Source organism: Poecilia reticulata, linkage group LG14, assembly GCF_000633615.1.
Source record: "Poecilia reticulata strain Guanapo linkage group LG14, Guppy_female_1.0+MT, whole genome shotgun sequence".
Lineage (NCBI taxonomy): Eukaryota > Metazoa > Chordata > Actinopteri > Cyprinodontiformes > Poeciliidae > Poecilia > Poecilia reticulata.
Window position 1 is genome coordinate 19808327 of NC_024344.1, and position 18314 is coordinate 19826640.

Below are 18314 nucleotides of genomic sequence, written 5' to 3' on the forward strand. Positions count from 1 at the left end.
GACTCAAAGTGTCCAAAATAGTGTCCGAAATAATAATAATAATAATAATAATAATAATAATAATAATAATAATAATAATAATAATAATAATAATAATAATAATAATAATCAACTATAAACTGAACTGGAATGCAGGGATTTATTTTGCTGAGTTTCACATCTTTGGAGAAAGTGCGAACTCAGATTTGTTTATCATGTTTCTTTTTATTTATTCAGTCATTATTATGCGTCTTATCCTCTGAGAGAAGAACATGAGTGCAGCTCAAGATAAGCTTGTTCGTTGAGACAAAGACACACTCAGCGTGCTTCTGCTGCAGCGGTGCATTATCGTTCAACGTTTCAGTGAAATGCTCGGAGATGTTGCCGCTCATGGCGTTACCATGGAAACCAGCAATCTGAACACTAACAACCATTAAAAACACGAGAGTAAGAGCTGATTTACTTGTTTGTTTGCTTGTTTATTTAATTCGTTTACAGTCTATTGATCATGTTGACATGAACAAAAGTTCTGAATGAAATGGAGCAGCTGGAAGAAAAGAAATCTTGAATGGTCTAATCTTTTCTAAAAAAAAAAATAAAAAATTATTTCACGGGGGTGCTGCGGTGGCGCAGGGGCTAAGCACAAACCACGCATGAAGGCCCCAGTCCCCGACGCGGCCGCCGCAGGCTCGACCCCCGCCGCACGCCCACCACCACCAACCCCCCCGCCAATCAGCCACCAACCAAAGCCAATAAAACCCTAAAAAAAAGACTTTAAAAGTAAATTCACTAATCCACAAGCAACTAATCAATCAGCCATATAATAGTCTTCTACTTTAAACCATTGCATACATTACATTTCACATATTTTGTATGATTTGCGGTCTGTAACATCAGTGTTGAGCTGACTCCTCAGTCGTGCTTTATCATGTTAAACTGACTCACCCAGTCAGACAGCACAAGTTAAAACAAGATCGTTGTTTCTCCTTGAATCTTCCCAACTTCAGCATCTCTACTGACAGAGAAGCTAAATCTGCTACAACCAACAGATTTATGATCTGACTTATCAAACCGCAGGCGGATTTTTAGTGTAAATAAAGTTGTGCGCGTTCAACAGAAGCTGTGCTTCAGGCTTCACGTCAGCAAAGCTGAGCTGCAGCTCCCCCTACTGGCATATATGTGACATTATAAATCTGTCTGGAGGTCTGCGGCTGGTTTACACGTCTCTAAATCCATCTTCTTGCTCATCCTTACTCTGTATTTCATGTTACATTCTGACAGAAAGGCTTGTGAAAGTTCCAGTTTTATCCAAGTGCAGCAACAGCAGGATTAGTTGGTGATCAATCCAAACTTGAGCTGCAGCTTCCCTGCTCCTTTGTCATGAAGCAGCATGTCGGGGAATCCCAGCTGTGTGGTTTGGGTTCTCGGGATGAAACTCTCCGCAGGCAAAACGTCTGCAGAGATCGGTTTAGATCTCTTTTTCATCGCGTTGAGAACCTTTTGGTTAGCTTTGATGAGAAAATGACGCCAGATCTGTGAATTTTGTAGATGTCCCTGTGTGTCAACACACCTGAAACGAACGGATCCGAACAAGAAGAAAGAAAAAAGGCAAGTGTTGGTTCGGTTTTCTACATGTTGGGTTTATTCCTTATTCAAAAGAACTCATCGGAACCTTTTAATTCAAGTGTTTGTGCGTAATATAAAAAAACAGACAGCCACAAACTCTTAGCATATAGTTCTTTTCAATGCATCTAATACCAGCTTATTCAGCTCCTAGACATAAGGACCATATGATGGTCAGGTGCAGACGGCCACTCAACCATCACAGTACATGTGGTAATCTCCAGACACCGAGGCAAAGGAAGGTTACAGCAAAACAGCACACAAAATGACGAGAAGATTTTTCTTAAAATAAATCACCCTTTTCTCTGTCTTTTATCTTACCATTATCGTGTTAAAGTAAAAGTTTCAAAAGAGAGGCTTAATTTAGAAAAACGAGGCAGGAGGAATCCCACCTTCAGTAGCAAATTAAAAAGAAAAAACAAAACTCTATGGTCCTATTTCTGTTTGTACCAATAAAGTTTCGAAATAAAGTACAGTAAGCAGACCTGCCAACCAACAGAACTTCATGTTCCTGCACCTGAGGGCCGAGCAAAAAGTCAGTGTCATGGCTCGCCGACCTCTCTCTGGGTCGTGTTATAACGCCGGCCGTCCGTTCAGTTTGTCGTGCATGAGGGCGATGGCTCCACCTGTGAAGTCTCTGAGCACCTGCACCGTCTCCCGCTGCAGCTGCAGCGACTCGCGCACAAACTCCTGCTGCGTCTCCGCCAGCTGCTGCACCGACTCGGCCAGCAGCTCCAGGGAGCGTGACACCGTCTCCAGCAGCATGTTGGTGGCGTGCTGCTCCTGCAGGCTCAGGGCGGCGTTCTGCAGCAGGCTGTCCCTGGAGTTGTGCGCCGCCGCGGGGAGCGTGACCGCCGGCGACGGAGCCGGGGCTGGGGCCGGAGCCGCAGCACCGGCGGACATCGGCGGCTGGACGTGTTTATGGACGCCGTTGTTCACTTGGTGCGCTTCGGCGGATTTTCCTGGCTGATTGGAGGGAGGCACGTCTTCTCTCTGGTCGTCGTCCGAATCTCCGAATGGGGTTTCGGTATCTTGATTGCAAAGGAAACAAAAAAAAACAAAAAAAAGGGAAATGTTAATCCTTTCGTTAGCGAGAGATTATGAAAACGTATTTGAATGTTGTCTAAATGTTTAAGAGAAGAGAGAAATCCTAATCACCTTCTGTTGGGGGGATCTCATACTGCATATCATAAGCTGGCTGTGATGAGTCCCCTAGAAGGTTTAAAGCAGCTGTCATGCATTTTAAAACAAGCAGCTGAAAATCCAATAAGTCCCATCTTCACAAAGAAGCAAAGTCACGGAAAAGAGTTATGGCAGTCACTGTTGAAGGTTTTGTTCTGACAGCTTCCCTTAAAGGGGCAGTATTATGTATTCTCCAGACATTTAGTGCCACTTTATAGCATAAACAAGTAACTCTGCTAACTTCAGCTATTCTAAAAATGCTACATCTCATACATGGCTTTGAAGAAATTTTACTTCTCAATTTAACGCCTTGAAATTGGGCCTCTGTCCCTTTAAAAACTCCTGCTTTCTGAAACTCCGGCTTAAGGAAGTCATCGCAGCATCGCTCCTCTACCTTCACTGAGAAGTAGCTCATACATTGAATTCAGCAGATGCCCAGCTTATTGGAGAGTCCACAATAAACGATTAATCGTATTAACTGTATTGAAATAATCAACTAATTTGGTAATCAGATTAAAAAAGAAAAAAAAAGCAATTTGCTGAAAGAACAACACACTCAGAGTAGTAAGTCAAAACTGTACAAATGTATACATTTTGAATTTAAGATAAAAAAAATAAAAAAAACTTTCTGTAAATATATTCTACTCAGAACTCAAGTGGCAGTTTTAGTTTCAGTCGATTCAAATTTTGCAAATAGAAAAAAAAAATCTACTCCTCCTTTTGCATAATCAACAGATCAGCCCTACACCATAAAGCAATTATTATGTGTTGTTGCATTTTTGGCAGTAAAATGTACTGCTCAAAAAAATAAAGGGAACACTTAAACAACACAATATAACTCCAAGTAAATCAAACTTCTGTGAAATCAAACTGTCCACTTAGGAAGCAACACTGATTGACCCGACGAGGGTCCCTGTTGTCAATCAGTGTTGCTTCCTAAGTGGACAGTTTGATTTCACAGAAGTTTGATTTACTTGGAGTTATATTGTGTTGTTTAAGTGTTCCCTTTATTTTTTTGAGCAGTGTATAACTTTTGCAAAGTTGTATAAAAAAGTGGTTAAATGAAAAACCTGCAAAATGTGTCAGTTTTTTATCCAATTAGTCACTAGAATAATTTATTACTAAAATAATCACTAGTTAATGACATGGAGAAAGAGAAACCAATAAACTGATCAGATTCCAAGTATTGAAATAACAAATATCGGCCACCATTACACATGATAGAGAGATTTACAGAGATTAGAATCAAATACGCATAAATTAATCATGTTTAGTTGTTGACTGCTCTCACAATTTTGACGTGTTGATAAAAGTCTCAACGTTTTTCAAATGCTTTAACCGTTCCTCAGATATATCACAGACACGTTTTAAAAGTTTCCTGAAAATCTCAAACCACAAAACATTTGCGTGTCTGCCAAACCCTTCAGCCGTGACTTGAGCGCTTTCTGATGAAGGTGACGTGGAAAAGTTTAGACTTTTCTTTTTTTTTTTGTCCTGCATAAATTTCATCTTTTCCAGCTGAACTCCTCAGGTCGTTCATACCGTAGGAAGTTGGCGGCGGCGGCATGGACGACATGTCCCCCCCGCCGTTGGGAGAACTCTGCATTCCCATCATGTCCTCCTCTTCCATCTCCTCCTCTTCCTCGGGAACGTCGTCGTCGTCCCCCAGCGGACCGCACTCTCCGGTGCTCTGGTCGTCTTCGTCCATCTCCAGTATCTGAAGGACTATCTTCTCCGTCTGAGTGAGGTCTCGGGAGAGACGCGAGTTGAGTCCCCTGTTGGGCACGGTCCCCGACCGCATGGCCGCCACTTTGCGCTTGGTGTCGCACTTCAGGTCGGACCATTTCTTGATGACCTCTATGACCTCCCGTTGGCACTCCCCGATATCGTTGACGCGTGCCGTAATCTCCGCCCAGGTGCGCTTCTTTGAGTCGGTCGGTATTCCTCGGTTGAATTTGCCTTTGAAAAAAAAAAAAAAAAAAAAGTAAGAGATTTGCGTTAGCTTCGAAGCCGATTCAGAACCTAAAAACACGCCCTCGTCACAAAACGGAGAACACAAACACGCACGTACCCACAACCACTGAACGGTTCTTCCTCACTTCATCCAGCAGGACGTGGACTTCACTGAAAGAAAAACGAGCTTTTCTCTTCTTGAAGCGGACAGCGCTGTCGTGGTTGTAGTACACCGGAGAAGACATCCTGTCCACCCAGTCCCAATAACTCCAGCTGCTGCTTGGCCTCTGTAAGGCTTCCCCAGCAGCTACAGTCTGCTGGACAGCCAAGCAGAAGAAAATGCCAGAGAAGTGCATCCACTTTGTGATTTATATAAAATTAGAAACCTTTAATGTGACATATTCTGAACAATTCACGCTAAAAAAACCTGCAATCAAATCTGCATCTGGGTTTTTAATGCATATGCTTCAACTCATTGTGACGATGAAACATTTCGATGCCCCTTGATCTTCAGCTTTCAAAGACACGACTAAATGTTTCTTATAAAAACTGACATCAACTTTGAACTGTTAATAATCGACAGTCTGAGAAATCCCCCGTACCTAAAAACATCATTGTCCTGTTATGAAAGCCTGTGGTAACAGATCTATGGACAGAAATAGGGCCAAGAAAAGAAAATCAATTCTGACTTTAATCAGAATTGAAAGTTATTTCTCTTCCTGCACAACTCAAATCTGTCTGGTTGCTCCAAAGTGTCAACCTATATCAGAATTAATATTATGAGGTTAAAGTCAAACTTTTTTTTTATTGACTCTTATTGTCTTCCATACAAATCCATTTCTAATGCTGCGTTCCAGTTGTGTTTCAAAGTCTGAAAAATCAATTGTAACACCCTCTGAAGTTGGAAGGCTTCCCACTGGGAAAGCGGGAGCAACTCCAACTACAGTAAACCACAGTTACGACTTGTCAGCCCAGCTTCGCGTTTCAATATGGCCGCTCCTAGGATCAACAGTAGTAAGCTGTGATGGAAACATCTTTAGTTCAAGAGAGAGACACTTGTAAGAGTGCGTATAAAGTCAATGCTGCGTGTAGCTCCTACAACTCTACAATTAACTACAAGTTGGGCTTGTTTATGGAATGTCAACTTTAAAATGATGCTCGTAAGAGTTAATGCGAACAATGTATGGGCGCCGCCATGTTGAAATCCCGACTTTTTAACCGGGACGTTGTTACTTCGGGTGTGACGTCAAACCCAGCACCGAGTTCTGACTTCCGAGGTAACCGGAACGCAGCACTAAAGTGGAAAGCTCTCCTTTGTATGCTTGTTGTAAACTACGCTCTTGACTAGTGTGAACGGAGCAGTTTGTAGTGTTCGGATTCACTATAATGGTGGCGGGAGGCTAATTCAAAGGCGAACAAGCTAAAAAGGTGCTTCAACATGGCTTACACACCATAGTCAGGTTATAGAACATTTCCCCCAATAAGACAGACATTTTTTCTCTTACAGGCTGCATGTTAAATCAAATGTCGTGTATATAGAGACCATCACTTTTTGTAAAATAGCATAGAGACGGCTTTTTAACTGGATTGAATGAGCAGAAACGGTTGGCTGGTTTTCAGGGCAGCTTTATGGAGCAACGATTCTGCAGAGCTGAGGGATTTTTATCACAGAGCTGCACTGATATGTGGATGCACAGCAACGAGTAGATGATTGCTTAAATGCTCAGTGAAAAAGAAAGCGGCTAACTAAAAATGCTTACATGCATTAATGGACAGCACAAATAAACCACGGGGGTGTTGAACCTTGTCGTTAGCTCAGAACAATGGACGATGTGTTTAAACATGCGACATCCATCCAGACCTCAGGTTGGTTTCAAGAAAACGTCTTTATTTTTCGTGATTAGAAGCGCTGAGGCTTATTGAGCTTCTTTCAAAACAATAAACACCAAGCAGGCGTTCATTTTCTGTTGCACAACAACAACCCACGAAGCTAGCTCCCTGCACTGTAGGCTAGCTACCTTACCTGGCAGCTAATGATGTAGTTTCCGCATGCAACCACAGTTTACATGTCGTATTCTTATCGCAAGCATAACTAACTGAGCGATGAACTTACCTTCAAGATAAAGAAGGCACAATTTATTAAGAAACGTGAGGAAAAAACTTCCTTTTCCACTGGATAGGAAGTCAAGCTAGCCTGCGTAAAGCTAACGTTATATAAATTATTTCCGGTTAACATCAGCGGCTTCCAAAGTAAAGCTTTATGAAATTGTAACGTATACCCGACAATTTTATATCATTTACATCGAATTTGATTATATATACCACCGCTTGTTTTGTTATTATTCCTAATTATGTTTTGTTGTCCAGTAAAATCTATTTTATCCACTGGCTTGGAGTGTTTTATTTTGAAGGAGCGCTCAGAATTTAACTAGGTTTCCTCTTTTCCATGAATACTTTGGGGGATTTTCATTAAAAATCAGTAGTATATTTGAAGTTTTTCAACGATAATTAAACTAAAGTACAGAAAATAAAAAAAAGGGGTGGGGGGACACTTATTTGGGTTGTTGGCGACTTTTGATTGGCCAGAAACTCGGCCCCGACAGAAAAGCTGCAGCATGCAAATAAAAAGCATTTCAAACCTCACTGAACTGAAAGGGGATGGGGATATTAGGACGCTATTGCTAAAATACAGAGCAAGCAACATCAATACATCTCTAGAACAGCAGTTCAAATATGCCATTTAAGTGTAAATTGCTGGTTGGAGGAAACATGTTTTAATTCTTCTCCAGTGTTGCATGGATGACCAGGAAACGGAAATGAAATGCAGGCTAAGAATTTTTTTTTTTTATGGACGCAAGTTAGATGAAGAGTCATGGAGATGTTTACCCCGATTCTGCTGTTAAATAGGGGTTTTTTGTTCATTTTTTTATATAAACATTAAGAAAAAGTTTTAACTGCCCAGCATATTTTAAACACGATATAAAAGGGAACCATGTTTTAATTCAATAATGCTTATTTTGACATTTTACCATTCTGTGGCTGAGCGTGAGAATTCAATCTACAACACACAAGGAAAGACGACTATGAAACACGTTTTATTCCAAACATGGCACAGGCATTTATTGGACAGCAGCACATTCAGTAACAGTTAAATGAGCGGAATTCTAACTACATGGCAACAACCTTTTAGCGTACATTAGAGGCACATAATTGACTCGCATAATTCATTGTGCTGACAAAACCTGGTGCACATTTTACCACAGCTGAAGTAATGCGTAAAGTGAGAGGAAGCAGAAAGTGCGTGCGCTGTTCTAACAGAATTGACGTTTAAAACCCTGCGTACCAAGACGAGCGATACTAGATTCGCTCACTGTAGAGAAAGGCTTGGGGTTATAATTTCGATACATTCAGAATGTGTTACCTTTCACCAATTTATTTTAAGCCCTTACATGTGCAGTATGTAACTTATGAAAAATCTTTATATATTTGTTAAAACTGTCACCATGACGTGACGGTATGTTATGAGAAAGATCACCCTCTTTCCTAAGCCTCTATTGCTATCTGAAGTAAAAAAAAAAAAAAATCCCCAATCAGAGCCAGGAGGAGTGTCTTAACACTGTCAATCAGCATCGCATACTTGCTGCTAAATGTGCTGCTGGCAGAGAAACAACTTCCCGTTACAGGAAAACCGTTTATCCGCCATCGTTGGTGGCCATGCTAGCCAACATAAGCATTCACAACAGCTTGCAGCATAATAGAGAGCGGTGGTACAGGGAGCAGTGGTTGATGGTGTGAAGACCCTCCTCCTGGCTCCGATTGGTTGTTTCTAGATTGCATTGGAAGCAAATAGAGGAGCTTGATTTTTTTATTTTTTCAGATTGTCTTATTCCTTACCATCATAACAGGACAGTTTCAACAAATATTTACAATTAAAAGTTGAACTGTTGGACTAAAAAAAGTCAATCGGTTAACAAGGACATCGTTGTCTTGATAGTTGAGGGGTTTTGAAGTTTGGCAGAGATTAAAAGATTTTAATTTCATCATCTCACTGTTGTCCAACTAAAAATTGGTGATTACTGCACTTAAAAGCCGGTTTCGCAAATGCAGGGTTCTAACAAATCTGACTTTACACAATAGGTCTTAGAGACCTGCATACCGTACACATGGTCTCAGTAGTGGAAGTTGTGTCAAGGGTGAGGCTTTATAGAGCATTTCTAGGAATTTGCCAGGTCAAGGTTGCAGTATTCATTCAACCGCTGAAGGAATACCCTCCCACACCCAGCAGGTCCAACAAAACAAAGCGGCGGTAGACATGGGGTTGTCACTCAGGCTGACACACGCCCAGAGAGCTCAAAGAAGAATTCAAACAGGTGAAACTGGCAGAAATAAACGGGCGAAGCTGAACCGGGCTGTCACTTCACCTTGCTAACTTATTTTTACCAACACAGCACCAGAGACATGCCAAAAAAGCTTTTATGAATATGGAAAAGGAAATTTGATTGCAAAAAAACAAGTGCATCTTACAAAATGTCAATTTTTCATAGCATGACCGCCAAACCCTCCACCACACATCTGACCGTCTCGGAACAAAACACTGCAGGTATGGAGACCATGCTGCTTGCAGGTTTGACCTACATGCGTTACTCAGAAAAAAACTGCATGCATGCGCTCCTAACTAATGAGGAACACAGGAAGCTGTGGGGACATCTAGATAAAATATTTTTGAAGTGCTTAGATAAAGAGGAGTAATTTCAGAAAACCAGCCGGTGAGGAAGAGGGCGACATCTCCAGGACTCAGGAGTACATGGTCAACTGAAGCCACTGCAATGACGACAACAACCACATAATGAAGTCACTGAACTACAAAACTTGAATCCACTGATATTTTTGATTCAATTACCTCTTGAACATTCACTTTGATAGTCCCGTTTTTGTCTTTGTCCAGGGTTTGGAAGGCCCCTGCAGGAGATCAAGTAAAGCTTCAACACCACAACTCGTTGCCCCGATAAAAGCCACCAAACTGTTAAGACGATCGGCTCAGATCCACTTACGACACATCGCATCCAGCCTCACGAGGCAGCCGATGTAGTTGTCAAAGTCCATGTTGCCGCTTTCGTCGCTATACCTGCGGATGATCATATTGAACAGCTGGTCGTTGAGGGGGAAGCCTGCAGGAGGAGACGCACAGATCAAACCAGTCCGTTACCATGGAGCTGCACCGACAAACGAACGAACGCACCGGAATCTCGCATAAAGCCTCTGCTGTTCGTTTTATACATTGTATGCATTTTATGCATCAGCATTGGTGAGCAGCACTGTCACTGCACAAGCATGATTGACAGTGCTGAGACCCTCCTCCTGGCTCTGATTGGCCGTTTCTAGTTAGCACTGCGAGAAGGCAGAAGAGCTCCATTTTTTTTCCACAGATTGTCTCGTACGATACACTTTTGGAGACATCTGCAGGGTGAAGCGTTGGTTCAAATTTCTTTGAAACAAGTTCAGCAACATAAAATCAACTTGACATACTCTACTGGATTTAGGTCTAGACTTTGACTAGGCCATTCTAAAATGAAAATCCTTACATACAAGGCCTTCCATTGCTGTCTGCATAGGATTGCACTGGAAGCTGAACCTTCACAGTCAAATCTTTTGAGCCTCTAACCGGTTTTGTTCTAGGGTTCTCTAGTCAAAGTTTGGACTTGACTCCAGGGTTGTGGTCTGACCTTACATGGTTCATTCATTCTCAAAAGACTGACTGTTGCTTTAATCAACTGCAGCTGATCATTTCCACCCAGAGTGAAACAAACAGTTCTCCAGAGAGCCAGGTGTGGCGCTTAACGCTTTGGATTTTTTTTTCTCAGAATAAACTAAATTAACATAAAAAAAAGTCTTCATTTTGTATTTATGAAAGTTTTTTTTAAGTATAGAAATTGTTACACATTTATGCCTAAGCAAGGGACAAAAAAAATCATAAATAATCCCAAGACGGAGGAAAGCAATGAGGTGTGTGCATGTTTTCATGTCGCTGTACTCTGAATCCTCACCTGCAGCTTTGAACGCGTTCGGCAGCTCGTCTGCACCGATGAGACCTGAGCGGTCGGCGTCATACTGCTTGTACACGCCCTAAACAGAAACAACGCAAATATTTAGGGCACTTATGCCAGCACCGTTTCGTGGTTAGTCAGCTCAACCTAGAAAGAGAAGAACCATCAAAGATGTCTCTGAAAAAAACAAAAGTAATTAGACACAATTGCTTTAATCCAGACATATGTAGGAAAAGCAGCCGTCTGTCCTAGTAGCTGGATTCATCTCGGATATGTATTCAAAACAAATTTAAATTAACGGGGATTTTTGGCACGCCGTTCATTCAAATCAGATGATACAGAGTTCATCTCTGCTGCATTCCTTTGTGTCCGACAAGCTGTGCTGCACCGACCTGCCATTTCTTTACGTTGTTCCACAGCTGTTTGAATTCATGGAAGCCAAGTTTCCCGGTGCTGTCCGACTGAAACCGTGTTGAGGAAAATCAAGCAGAATGTCCAAAAGTTCTCCGGCTTCAACCTTACTTCCGATCTTGAGACTTCTTATTAGTATTTACAGAAAACAAACTACATCCATTAATATTTACAGACGACACGTGACAGAAAGGATACGTCCATGACTGCCACCATACTCCTGCAGGATTCGATGCTGAAGCCATCCGTCTTCAGGTCTCCATCTAAAACGAGAGTAAATGATCGTTGGACAAAAATCTTTTAAGGGACGGATTCTCTGACGCACAAATGAACTGTTCAGACCGTCGTCTCAACAGGAGTCTGAAGAGTTAAAGTGAACACACACACGCGAGAGCTTTCAATGCAACAAACAGAAGCGGTGCTTACGCTTTGAGATGATCCGGTTCAGGATGTTCATCAGCTCAGTAGGGCTCACCTCCATGTCCTGTGAGAAACAGAAGGAGACGGTGTCATCAAGGTGTAACAAAAATAAAATAAAAGAGAAATAAAGATGAGACGCTCACATCTCCAGCAAGCTGCTGGAAGACTCTGCGGAACTGCTTTTCCTCGTCGTTTTCATGCTGCTCTGCGTAAACGGTTGGCCGGCGTGGAGGAGGCTGTGGGACAGAGATATGGCACAGGTTAGAAATGCACCAATCGGGCAGCCAGAAATCGACTCCCTTTGATTGGCTCGGATCAGTGACCAGCAGGTCAAATATAGAATAATTGTTTTCTTCACTTTGTGAGTTGAAACTCACAATTTTCATCTATAAACATTGTGTACTTCGAGTCGAAAAACAAAAAAAACAGGCAAAGGTTTTGCACATTTTGATGCATTAACCTCTTCTCTTCACATTTATTAAATAACCTACAACACATTTTTTTCCCTTTTACACATTAAAGACGGTAAGAATGAGAAAACACATGGAAATTGCAGGTATGGATGATGTTATCACCGACTTACAGGATTTGAGGGCGCAAACTGCTCGGGGTCAATGTTGCTGCAAAAAGACCAGAGATGAAAATGGCCATTAACACCGCAAACAACGCTTAGATTTGCATCTATGAAATGTTCAGATTCTCACTTGACAACGTCAACGATGCCACCGACAACTTTTCGGAGATAGAACATCTTCTGTCAACAATAACAAAACAAAAACAGCAGAACATAAAATTAAGGCCTCGGTTGGGTTTGAAAACAAAGGTGTGAGTAAAGTAATGAATACAAGATGTTTGATCTCATAAGTGCCAATGATCGATTAATTAAAACCCCCCCACACAAACCACGTCAAATCAACTCTTGTGCTTGTTTGAACATTTTTGCTTTACCGAACAGTAACCGGTTTGTGCTCCTCAGTCCCACCAGTTGGTCTCGTTAGTCACAACTAGAATTTCCTCTGCCTTCCTCCGAGTCTATTAGCCGCAGACACGCCCCTCAACCCCCTTCAAACACTTCCTGCTATGGAAGCAAAAACTACATCGGACGCGCACAGAGGTGGGAAAAAAATGCAACTAAACCAACCACTTAAACACAAGTCAAATATGTACACGGTGTTACATTTTGTTTGGGCTAAAAGTTAGGAATCGCCTGGCTAGACGGTGCTTTTTAGCTAGTCATCTATATCCTCCAATGAGGTTTACCTAACCGTCTAAACTTAAGCGAAAAAAACAGTTGCAAATGAGAAACTGCAAGTTTAAGACACAGTGTTCCGACGCAAAGCAGCCAATTAAGTTTAGCTTCAGCTAACGCACCAACTCCGACGTCTAACTAAGGAAAACTGGACAAACAGGAGTCAACAGCAGTGTCCCTGCTACCACTCCGTGTTTAAGATGTAGTTACCGTGTGGCTGGAGAGGTTTACAAACTTGCCCTGTGTCCGAGCCTTTGCGTGACTTCCAAAAATGTCAGTAAGAACCAGGATCCGTGAACACGCCTTAACTGACGCAGCAGGGGTGAAAATAAGGGAGGCGACAGGAAACGTCCAAAGCAACTTCCGCTTTCCTTCTTACAAAATAAAATGCAGCAGAGAGGGAATTACCACTATTTTTATTTGATGGTGCGTCTTAATATGTTAGATTGGATTGAATATAATTATTTCTGAACATGTTTGATTATCATAAACAGCACCTTAATATTTTACTTAATGTTTATATTAAATAATAAAAATAGTAAAAAATAAAAAACGTGTTTATTGGCAGATAAAACAACAAAATCTTACTGAAAATTATTTCCATGAACTTGTCATCGCTACTTTTGCATGAAGTAATGTATGTCCTAGAACTGTATCACTAATGTTGCAGCATCGTCAGTTAAATTATACTCTTTATAAATCTATGTACTCTTTTATTAATGTAATTATTTATCTATTTATTTACGTATTTTCTTTCTTTCTTTCTTTTTTTATTTACTTATCAGGCTTCTTAAACTGGGCCGAAACATCCTGTGAGCTCGAATGGCAACAAAAAAGTTCTTGAATTCTTGGGTCCTTGAACATTAAGTGTTTTCAAAAATCTTGTTGTAGATTCTGATGACTGTGAGCAGGAATATTCTCCTGTAGCAGTGCGTATTCCTGCACATCTGCAGAAGCCTCTGACTGAGGACACCCTGTTGTTGTATCACAGATTAAGAAGAGGGATGCTCAGGGTTGTCCATATAATTTTCTTGATTCTATGAATCCAGTTTGTTTGATAACATTTTTGCTTCAGAAGACACAGTTTGAATTTCTTTCTCTCCTCTTTACTCCTGATTGGCAGCGCCACCTTTTCAACTCATCTGGGATTTTTGGGTGCAGTTAAGGTATCATTTGCACTTTTGTGATGTTAACCAGCTCCAGTTGTAAACCATCTGGTTGCCCTGGTTATGCATCATAACAAAAGCCCAGAAGTGGAAAAAGTATCAACAAAAATCCTTCCAGCTCCAAGGTATTCAAAACCAGAGAACACTGATCCAGCATAGTGATAGTTTTTTGTCAGAAACAGAGGAAAAAAAAATTTTAAAAGAAAGAAATTCAAAACAAATTGACAAAGTTACTCTTACTTGCTGCCACCTAGAAAAGCTCATTTGTGTTTGTTCTTATTTTCTCTCTTTGCAGAGTTTTCTTCAGGCTTTTTTTTTTTTTAGACAGCTCCTCAGTCACCTCTCATCTTGGGTTCGGTGCAGCTGGAAGGATTTTTGCTCCAACTTTTGGACAGCTGTTAGGAGGCGTGTCCATAGCAACAAGGCATCAGTTTTACAACTAGGAGCAGCTAATTTTGTCCAGATTTGTCCCGAGGTTAGCTCTGTGTTCGTTTTGTTTTTTTAACCACACATTATCCTTCCAATTAACGATCTGTCGGCTTCTTCAGAAATAATAATCTGCAGCTTATTGTTCAGGGTGTCAACACCTGCTTGCTTGTTTTTGTGTTAAAACGGCTTTGTTTTTGGCAAGACTAGAAAACTGATATTTGCAGTTGCCGTCCATTCAGTCTGACAAGATTTTGGGCAAATATTTCACTCTCTCCAGGGATACAAAACTGATACAAAAATGCCATCATAAGTAACACCTAGAGCAAAAGAAAAGAAAAGAAAAAGTTAAGAACCACCTCACATTTTCCTTCTACTGTTCAATTATGCATTAGGTTGCGTGTGGTGGTGAAACGTTGATGGAATACATTTGCAAAGCTCTGTGTAATGTTTGAGAAAAAAAGTTAACATTTGAGTAAATTTCTTTCTTTTCTCTATGTAACACTTTAGATTTATTGCAACCTAACCATTGCTGAAAACTACTTTTTGACATTTTCGCCGCATCCTTTTGACCTGAAGGGACTTTAATTAGAGTGTCTGTTGGACTGAAAGTCATCACATATAAATAATCTGTTTTAATTTTATTTTTATAGATCTTTACATAAAATATTATTTTGGTGGATTTTTTTTCTGTTACAAATTCTAACGATTTCGCAGCCAATTAATAAATCCCTACAGAACATGTTTAAAAAATGATAGCACCTCACACTCAGCAGTTCATCTTAACGACGAGGGAGAGAAAATTGGGTTCTCATTTATTTTGAAAAAATCTTACTCTGTTAATTGGATTATATAAACGGTGATTAGCGCACAGTGGACTTCTTGGATATTCTGGGAAAATTGCTCTGAAAAATGACACTAATACAAACTCCTACAGTTTTTCCTGAGAAAAAAACTTTGGACCTTTGGAGTCTCTCTCTCTCTCTCTCTCTCTCTCTCTCTCTCTCTCTCTCTCTCTCTCTCTCTCTCTCTCTCTCTCTCTCTCTCTCTCACTGACTCTGTCTTTTCCCTCTTATCACTCAGAAAACTTGATCACACTTGAAACATGTAATCGACATCAAGAGTAGAGCAAGTTTCTCTGCTGTGCCTCCTTTCAGATTTATTCTTTTTATTTATTTATTTTTCTTGGTCACACCTAAATGTGTCAGATCATGAAGCAAGTGTTAGAATCATCCAGGTGTAAACAGAGTAAATGCAGATGGCTACAGTGCTGTGGATGGTACGAAGGTAACAAGACTCAGCGTTTAAATTGGGTCTCTTCCGGTCAGCATATCTTTGGTGTATTGTGCTTCTTTATCAGTAGGAGGTTTAAAAAACCCTAAAATATTAGGTCAAACTGAATGTCAGTGAATCCGCGCAGTCCTGAGAGCTTGGCGCTGTCTCTAAATTTTTGCTGCAGTTCAGGCGTGAACTTTGTTTGAGCGTGTAGTTGCTAAATTCAGCCGGTAGATGGAGCCAGAGAGCATCAGACAGGGCTGAGTTATGGCAGAAGGAGACGTTCATCATCCGTATCCGCTATGTAAATATTTTGTGCGGTATGAATGCAGATGTGTCCTGCTTACATTAGCACACACGCCTGAAAACACGAGCATTTAAATGTTTCAAAACAACGCAGACCTTTTTGTATTATTATTATTATTATTATTATTATTATTATTATTATTATTATTATTATTATTATTATTATTATTATTATTATTATTATTTGGATGCAGGAATGTAATATTACAATTTAAAAGAAACAAACTACATGTATACTTTGCATTACTTTTTCTTTTTTCTTTTGACAAAAAGACAATCTTCCAAATGCACCAGAATTGGGAATTCGTTAGTCTAGTGGCGTCACTTTCTTTCATCTCACTGATGCACTTTTTGAATCCCATCTCCAATAAAATTAACAAAAAAAGAACAATTTCAGCAGCATTTATCAGTCTGCTGCGGTTATCTAGATAAGTGTTCTGCCTCTCAGATTCACTAAAAGTCGAGCCTCTTGTGCTTTGAACGAGAATAGCTCTGTATTTTTTATTTTTATTTTTATCATATATACATCTCCTCTTGATTATGTGATGGTTGCATCCTCGTCTCCCCTCTCGTTAAAACACCTGAAACTCTCCACAGAAACATGGCTGTTTCAGGAAATGTTTTGGATGTTAAATGATGATTGTTACGGCTGGGATTTTCTCCCTTCTTCACCCCAAATCTCACTTTTGCTTTTGCGGAACAGCACAAGCTCATATATGAGCTTGCGTGTCTGTTGCAATTTGCAGCCTGCTTTTACAAAACAACGCACATGAGCAAATCCTCCAAACTGTGACACGTCCAGAATGTTTGTGCTCAAAAAAAAACAAAACAAAAAAAAAAAAAAAACCCAACCATACAGCGTGCAACATGACGTCGAGCTGAAAGACATGATAATAGCTGACATGGAGAGAACAGTGATACGTTTCTCTCAGATCCCACTCCAGCTAAAATTACTCCATCCATGAAATAGAGGTATCCATGGTTACTTCAGGAGCCATGTTAAAGGGTGCCTCAGTGCATCTCTATTCTCCAGCACTTTCCACCTCTTCTCTCATTCATCACTCGAGAGAAATCGCCGAGCCACCTGAAGGTTTCCGACAGCCACAATTTGGCTTTTGCAAATGAGATCTGCAGAGAATAATCTCAGCGATGTTGATGAAGATGGAGCAGCTATTAGAGAGCTGTGAATTATGAATGCAAAGGACATTACATCTGCAGTCACCTGGCCGGCTGTGAGACAGCAGAGCCCGCGTGGTTCGCTCCTGCAATTGGGGAGCTGCAGCGGTGGTGGGTGTGGGGGAAATATTGTATGGGAGCATCACCAACATGACATATTTGCAGTCTTCAGAACAACCTGTTACCTTGACAACGCAATTTTATCATTCAAGCCCACTGCTACCTTCTCTCACAGCAGGAATCAAATGTGCCTTAAACGCATACTGCTGCAGGGTTTGTTTTTTACTCCTCGTTTCGAGGGAGGAAAGAGGACAGATCCTGACCCAATGTTGCACAGTCAGAATTCTGTAATTATTATTTTGTCCTTAAAAAGACTTCCGTTGTGTGTGTGTGTGTGTTTTTTTTTTTTTTTGTGGGAGGAAACTCATAAAACATTGAATCAGACAAGATTTTTGTCAGATTCTGAAAGGTAAACTAGATACTGAAGCTGATATTTCACTATACTCCTAAAACATGAGCAGCAGGGAGAATATTTATTCAACAAAAAAAACCCTGAAAAAGCTTTTATAATGTTTGATATTTGTCCCATATCACCATTTCAAATACAAAGCAGCATAATATTGTGAAGTGGAAAGAAAATTGTGCATAGTTTCAGAAATGTTTGTTGTTGTTTTTTTTTTTTAAGAAATTGTGGTGTGCATTTGTATTCACAAATGAAAAACCAGAAATACATTTAACCTAACTGCACTGCATTTAATATTTATTTACACCCCCCTCCCGAAAAAAAAAAAAAAAACGGATCTGTTGTGAGGGACTAAACAGTAGATTAGTTGGTAAAGTGCCTCTCCTTGGGCTGCCACCTTATCGTGGTGGAAGGGTTTGAGTGTCCCAATGATCCTAGGAGCTATGCTGTCTGGGGCTTTATGCCCCTGGTAGGGTCACCCAAGGCAGACAGGTCCTAGGTGAGGAACCAGACAAAGTGCAGCCCGAAGACCCCTATGATGAATACGAACTTTGGACTGCGTTTTCCCTCGCCCGGACGCGGGTCACCGGGGCCCCACTCTGGAGCCAGGCCTGGAGGTGGGGCACGATGGCGAGCGCCTG

The 18314-nt window shown here is 40.8% G+C and overlaps 2 protein-coding genes across 5 annotated transcripts; both read right to left on the reverse strand.

Moving 5' to 3' along the window:
* Positions 1-1594: 1594 nt before the first annotated feature.
* LOC103476191 (nuclear apoptosis-inducing factor 1) lies at positions 1595-6981 on the reverse strand. Of its 3 annotated transcripts, none has more exons than XM_008428339.2 (5): positions 6851-6981; positions 4856-5051; positions 4327-4743; positions 2761-2814; positions 1595-2633 (listed from the first exon to the last, which is right to left on the reverse strand). In XM_008428339.2, exons 1-5 carry the CDS (start codon positions 6971-6973, stop codon positions 2176-2178), a joined length of 1248 nt encoding a protein of 415 aa, XP_008426561.1. In that variant the 5' UTR covers positions 6974-6981; the 3' UTR covers positions 1595-2175. The 3 variants fall into 3 exon arrangements, with proteins under 3 accessions (XP_008426561.1, XP_008426560.1, XP_008426562.1); XM_008428338.2 differs by having other exon boundaries at positions 4856-5054; XM_008428340.2 differs by lacking the exon at positions 2761-2814 and having other exon boundaries at positions 4856-5054; positions 6851-6978.
* An 832-nt stretch (positions 6982-7813) lies between these two features.
* capns1a (calpain, small subunit 1 a) lies at positions 7814-13198 on the reverse strand. 2 transcript variants are annotated; one of them, XM_017308690.1, is made up of 11 exons: positions 13072-13198; positions 12317-12363; positions 12196-12232; positions 11756-11848; positions 11619-11676; positions 11391-11455; positions 11174-11242; positions 10782-10860; positions 9789-9905; positions 9638-9696; positions 7814-9558 (listed from the first exon to the last, which is right to left on the reverse strand). In XM_017308690.1, the coding sequence occupies exons 2-11, from the start codon at positions 12361-12363 to the stop codon at positions 9532-9534; spliced, it is 651 nt and encodes a 216-aa protein (XP_017164179.1). In that variant the 5' UTR covers positions 13072-13198; the 3' UTR covers positions 7814-9531. The 2 variants fall into 2 exon arrangements, with proteins under 2 accessions (XP_017164179.1, XP_008426559.1); XM_008428337.2 differs by having other exon boundaries at positions 12317-12366.
* Between the last annotated feature and the right edge of the window lie 5116 nt (positions 13199-18314).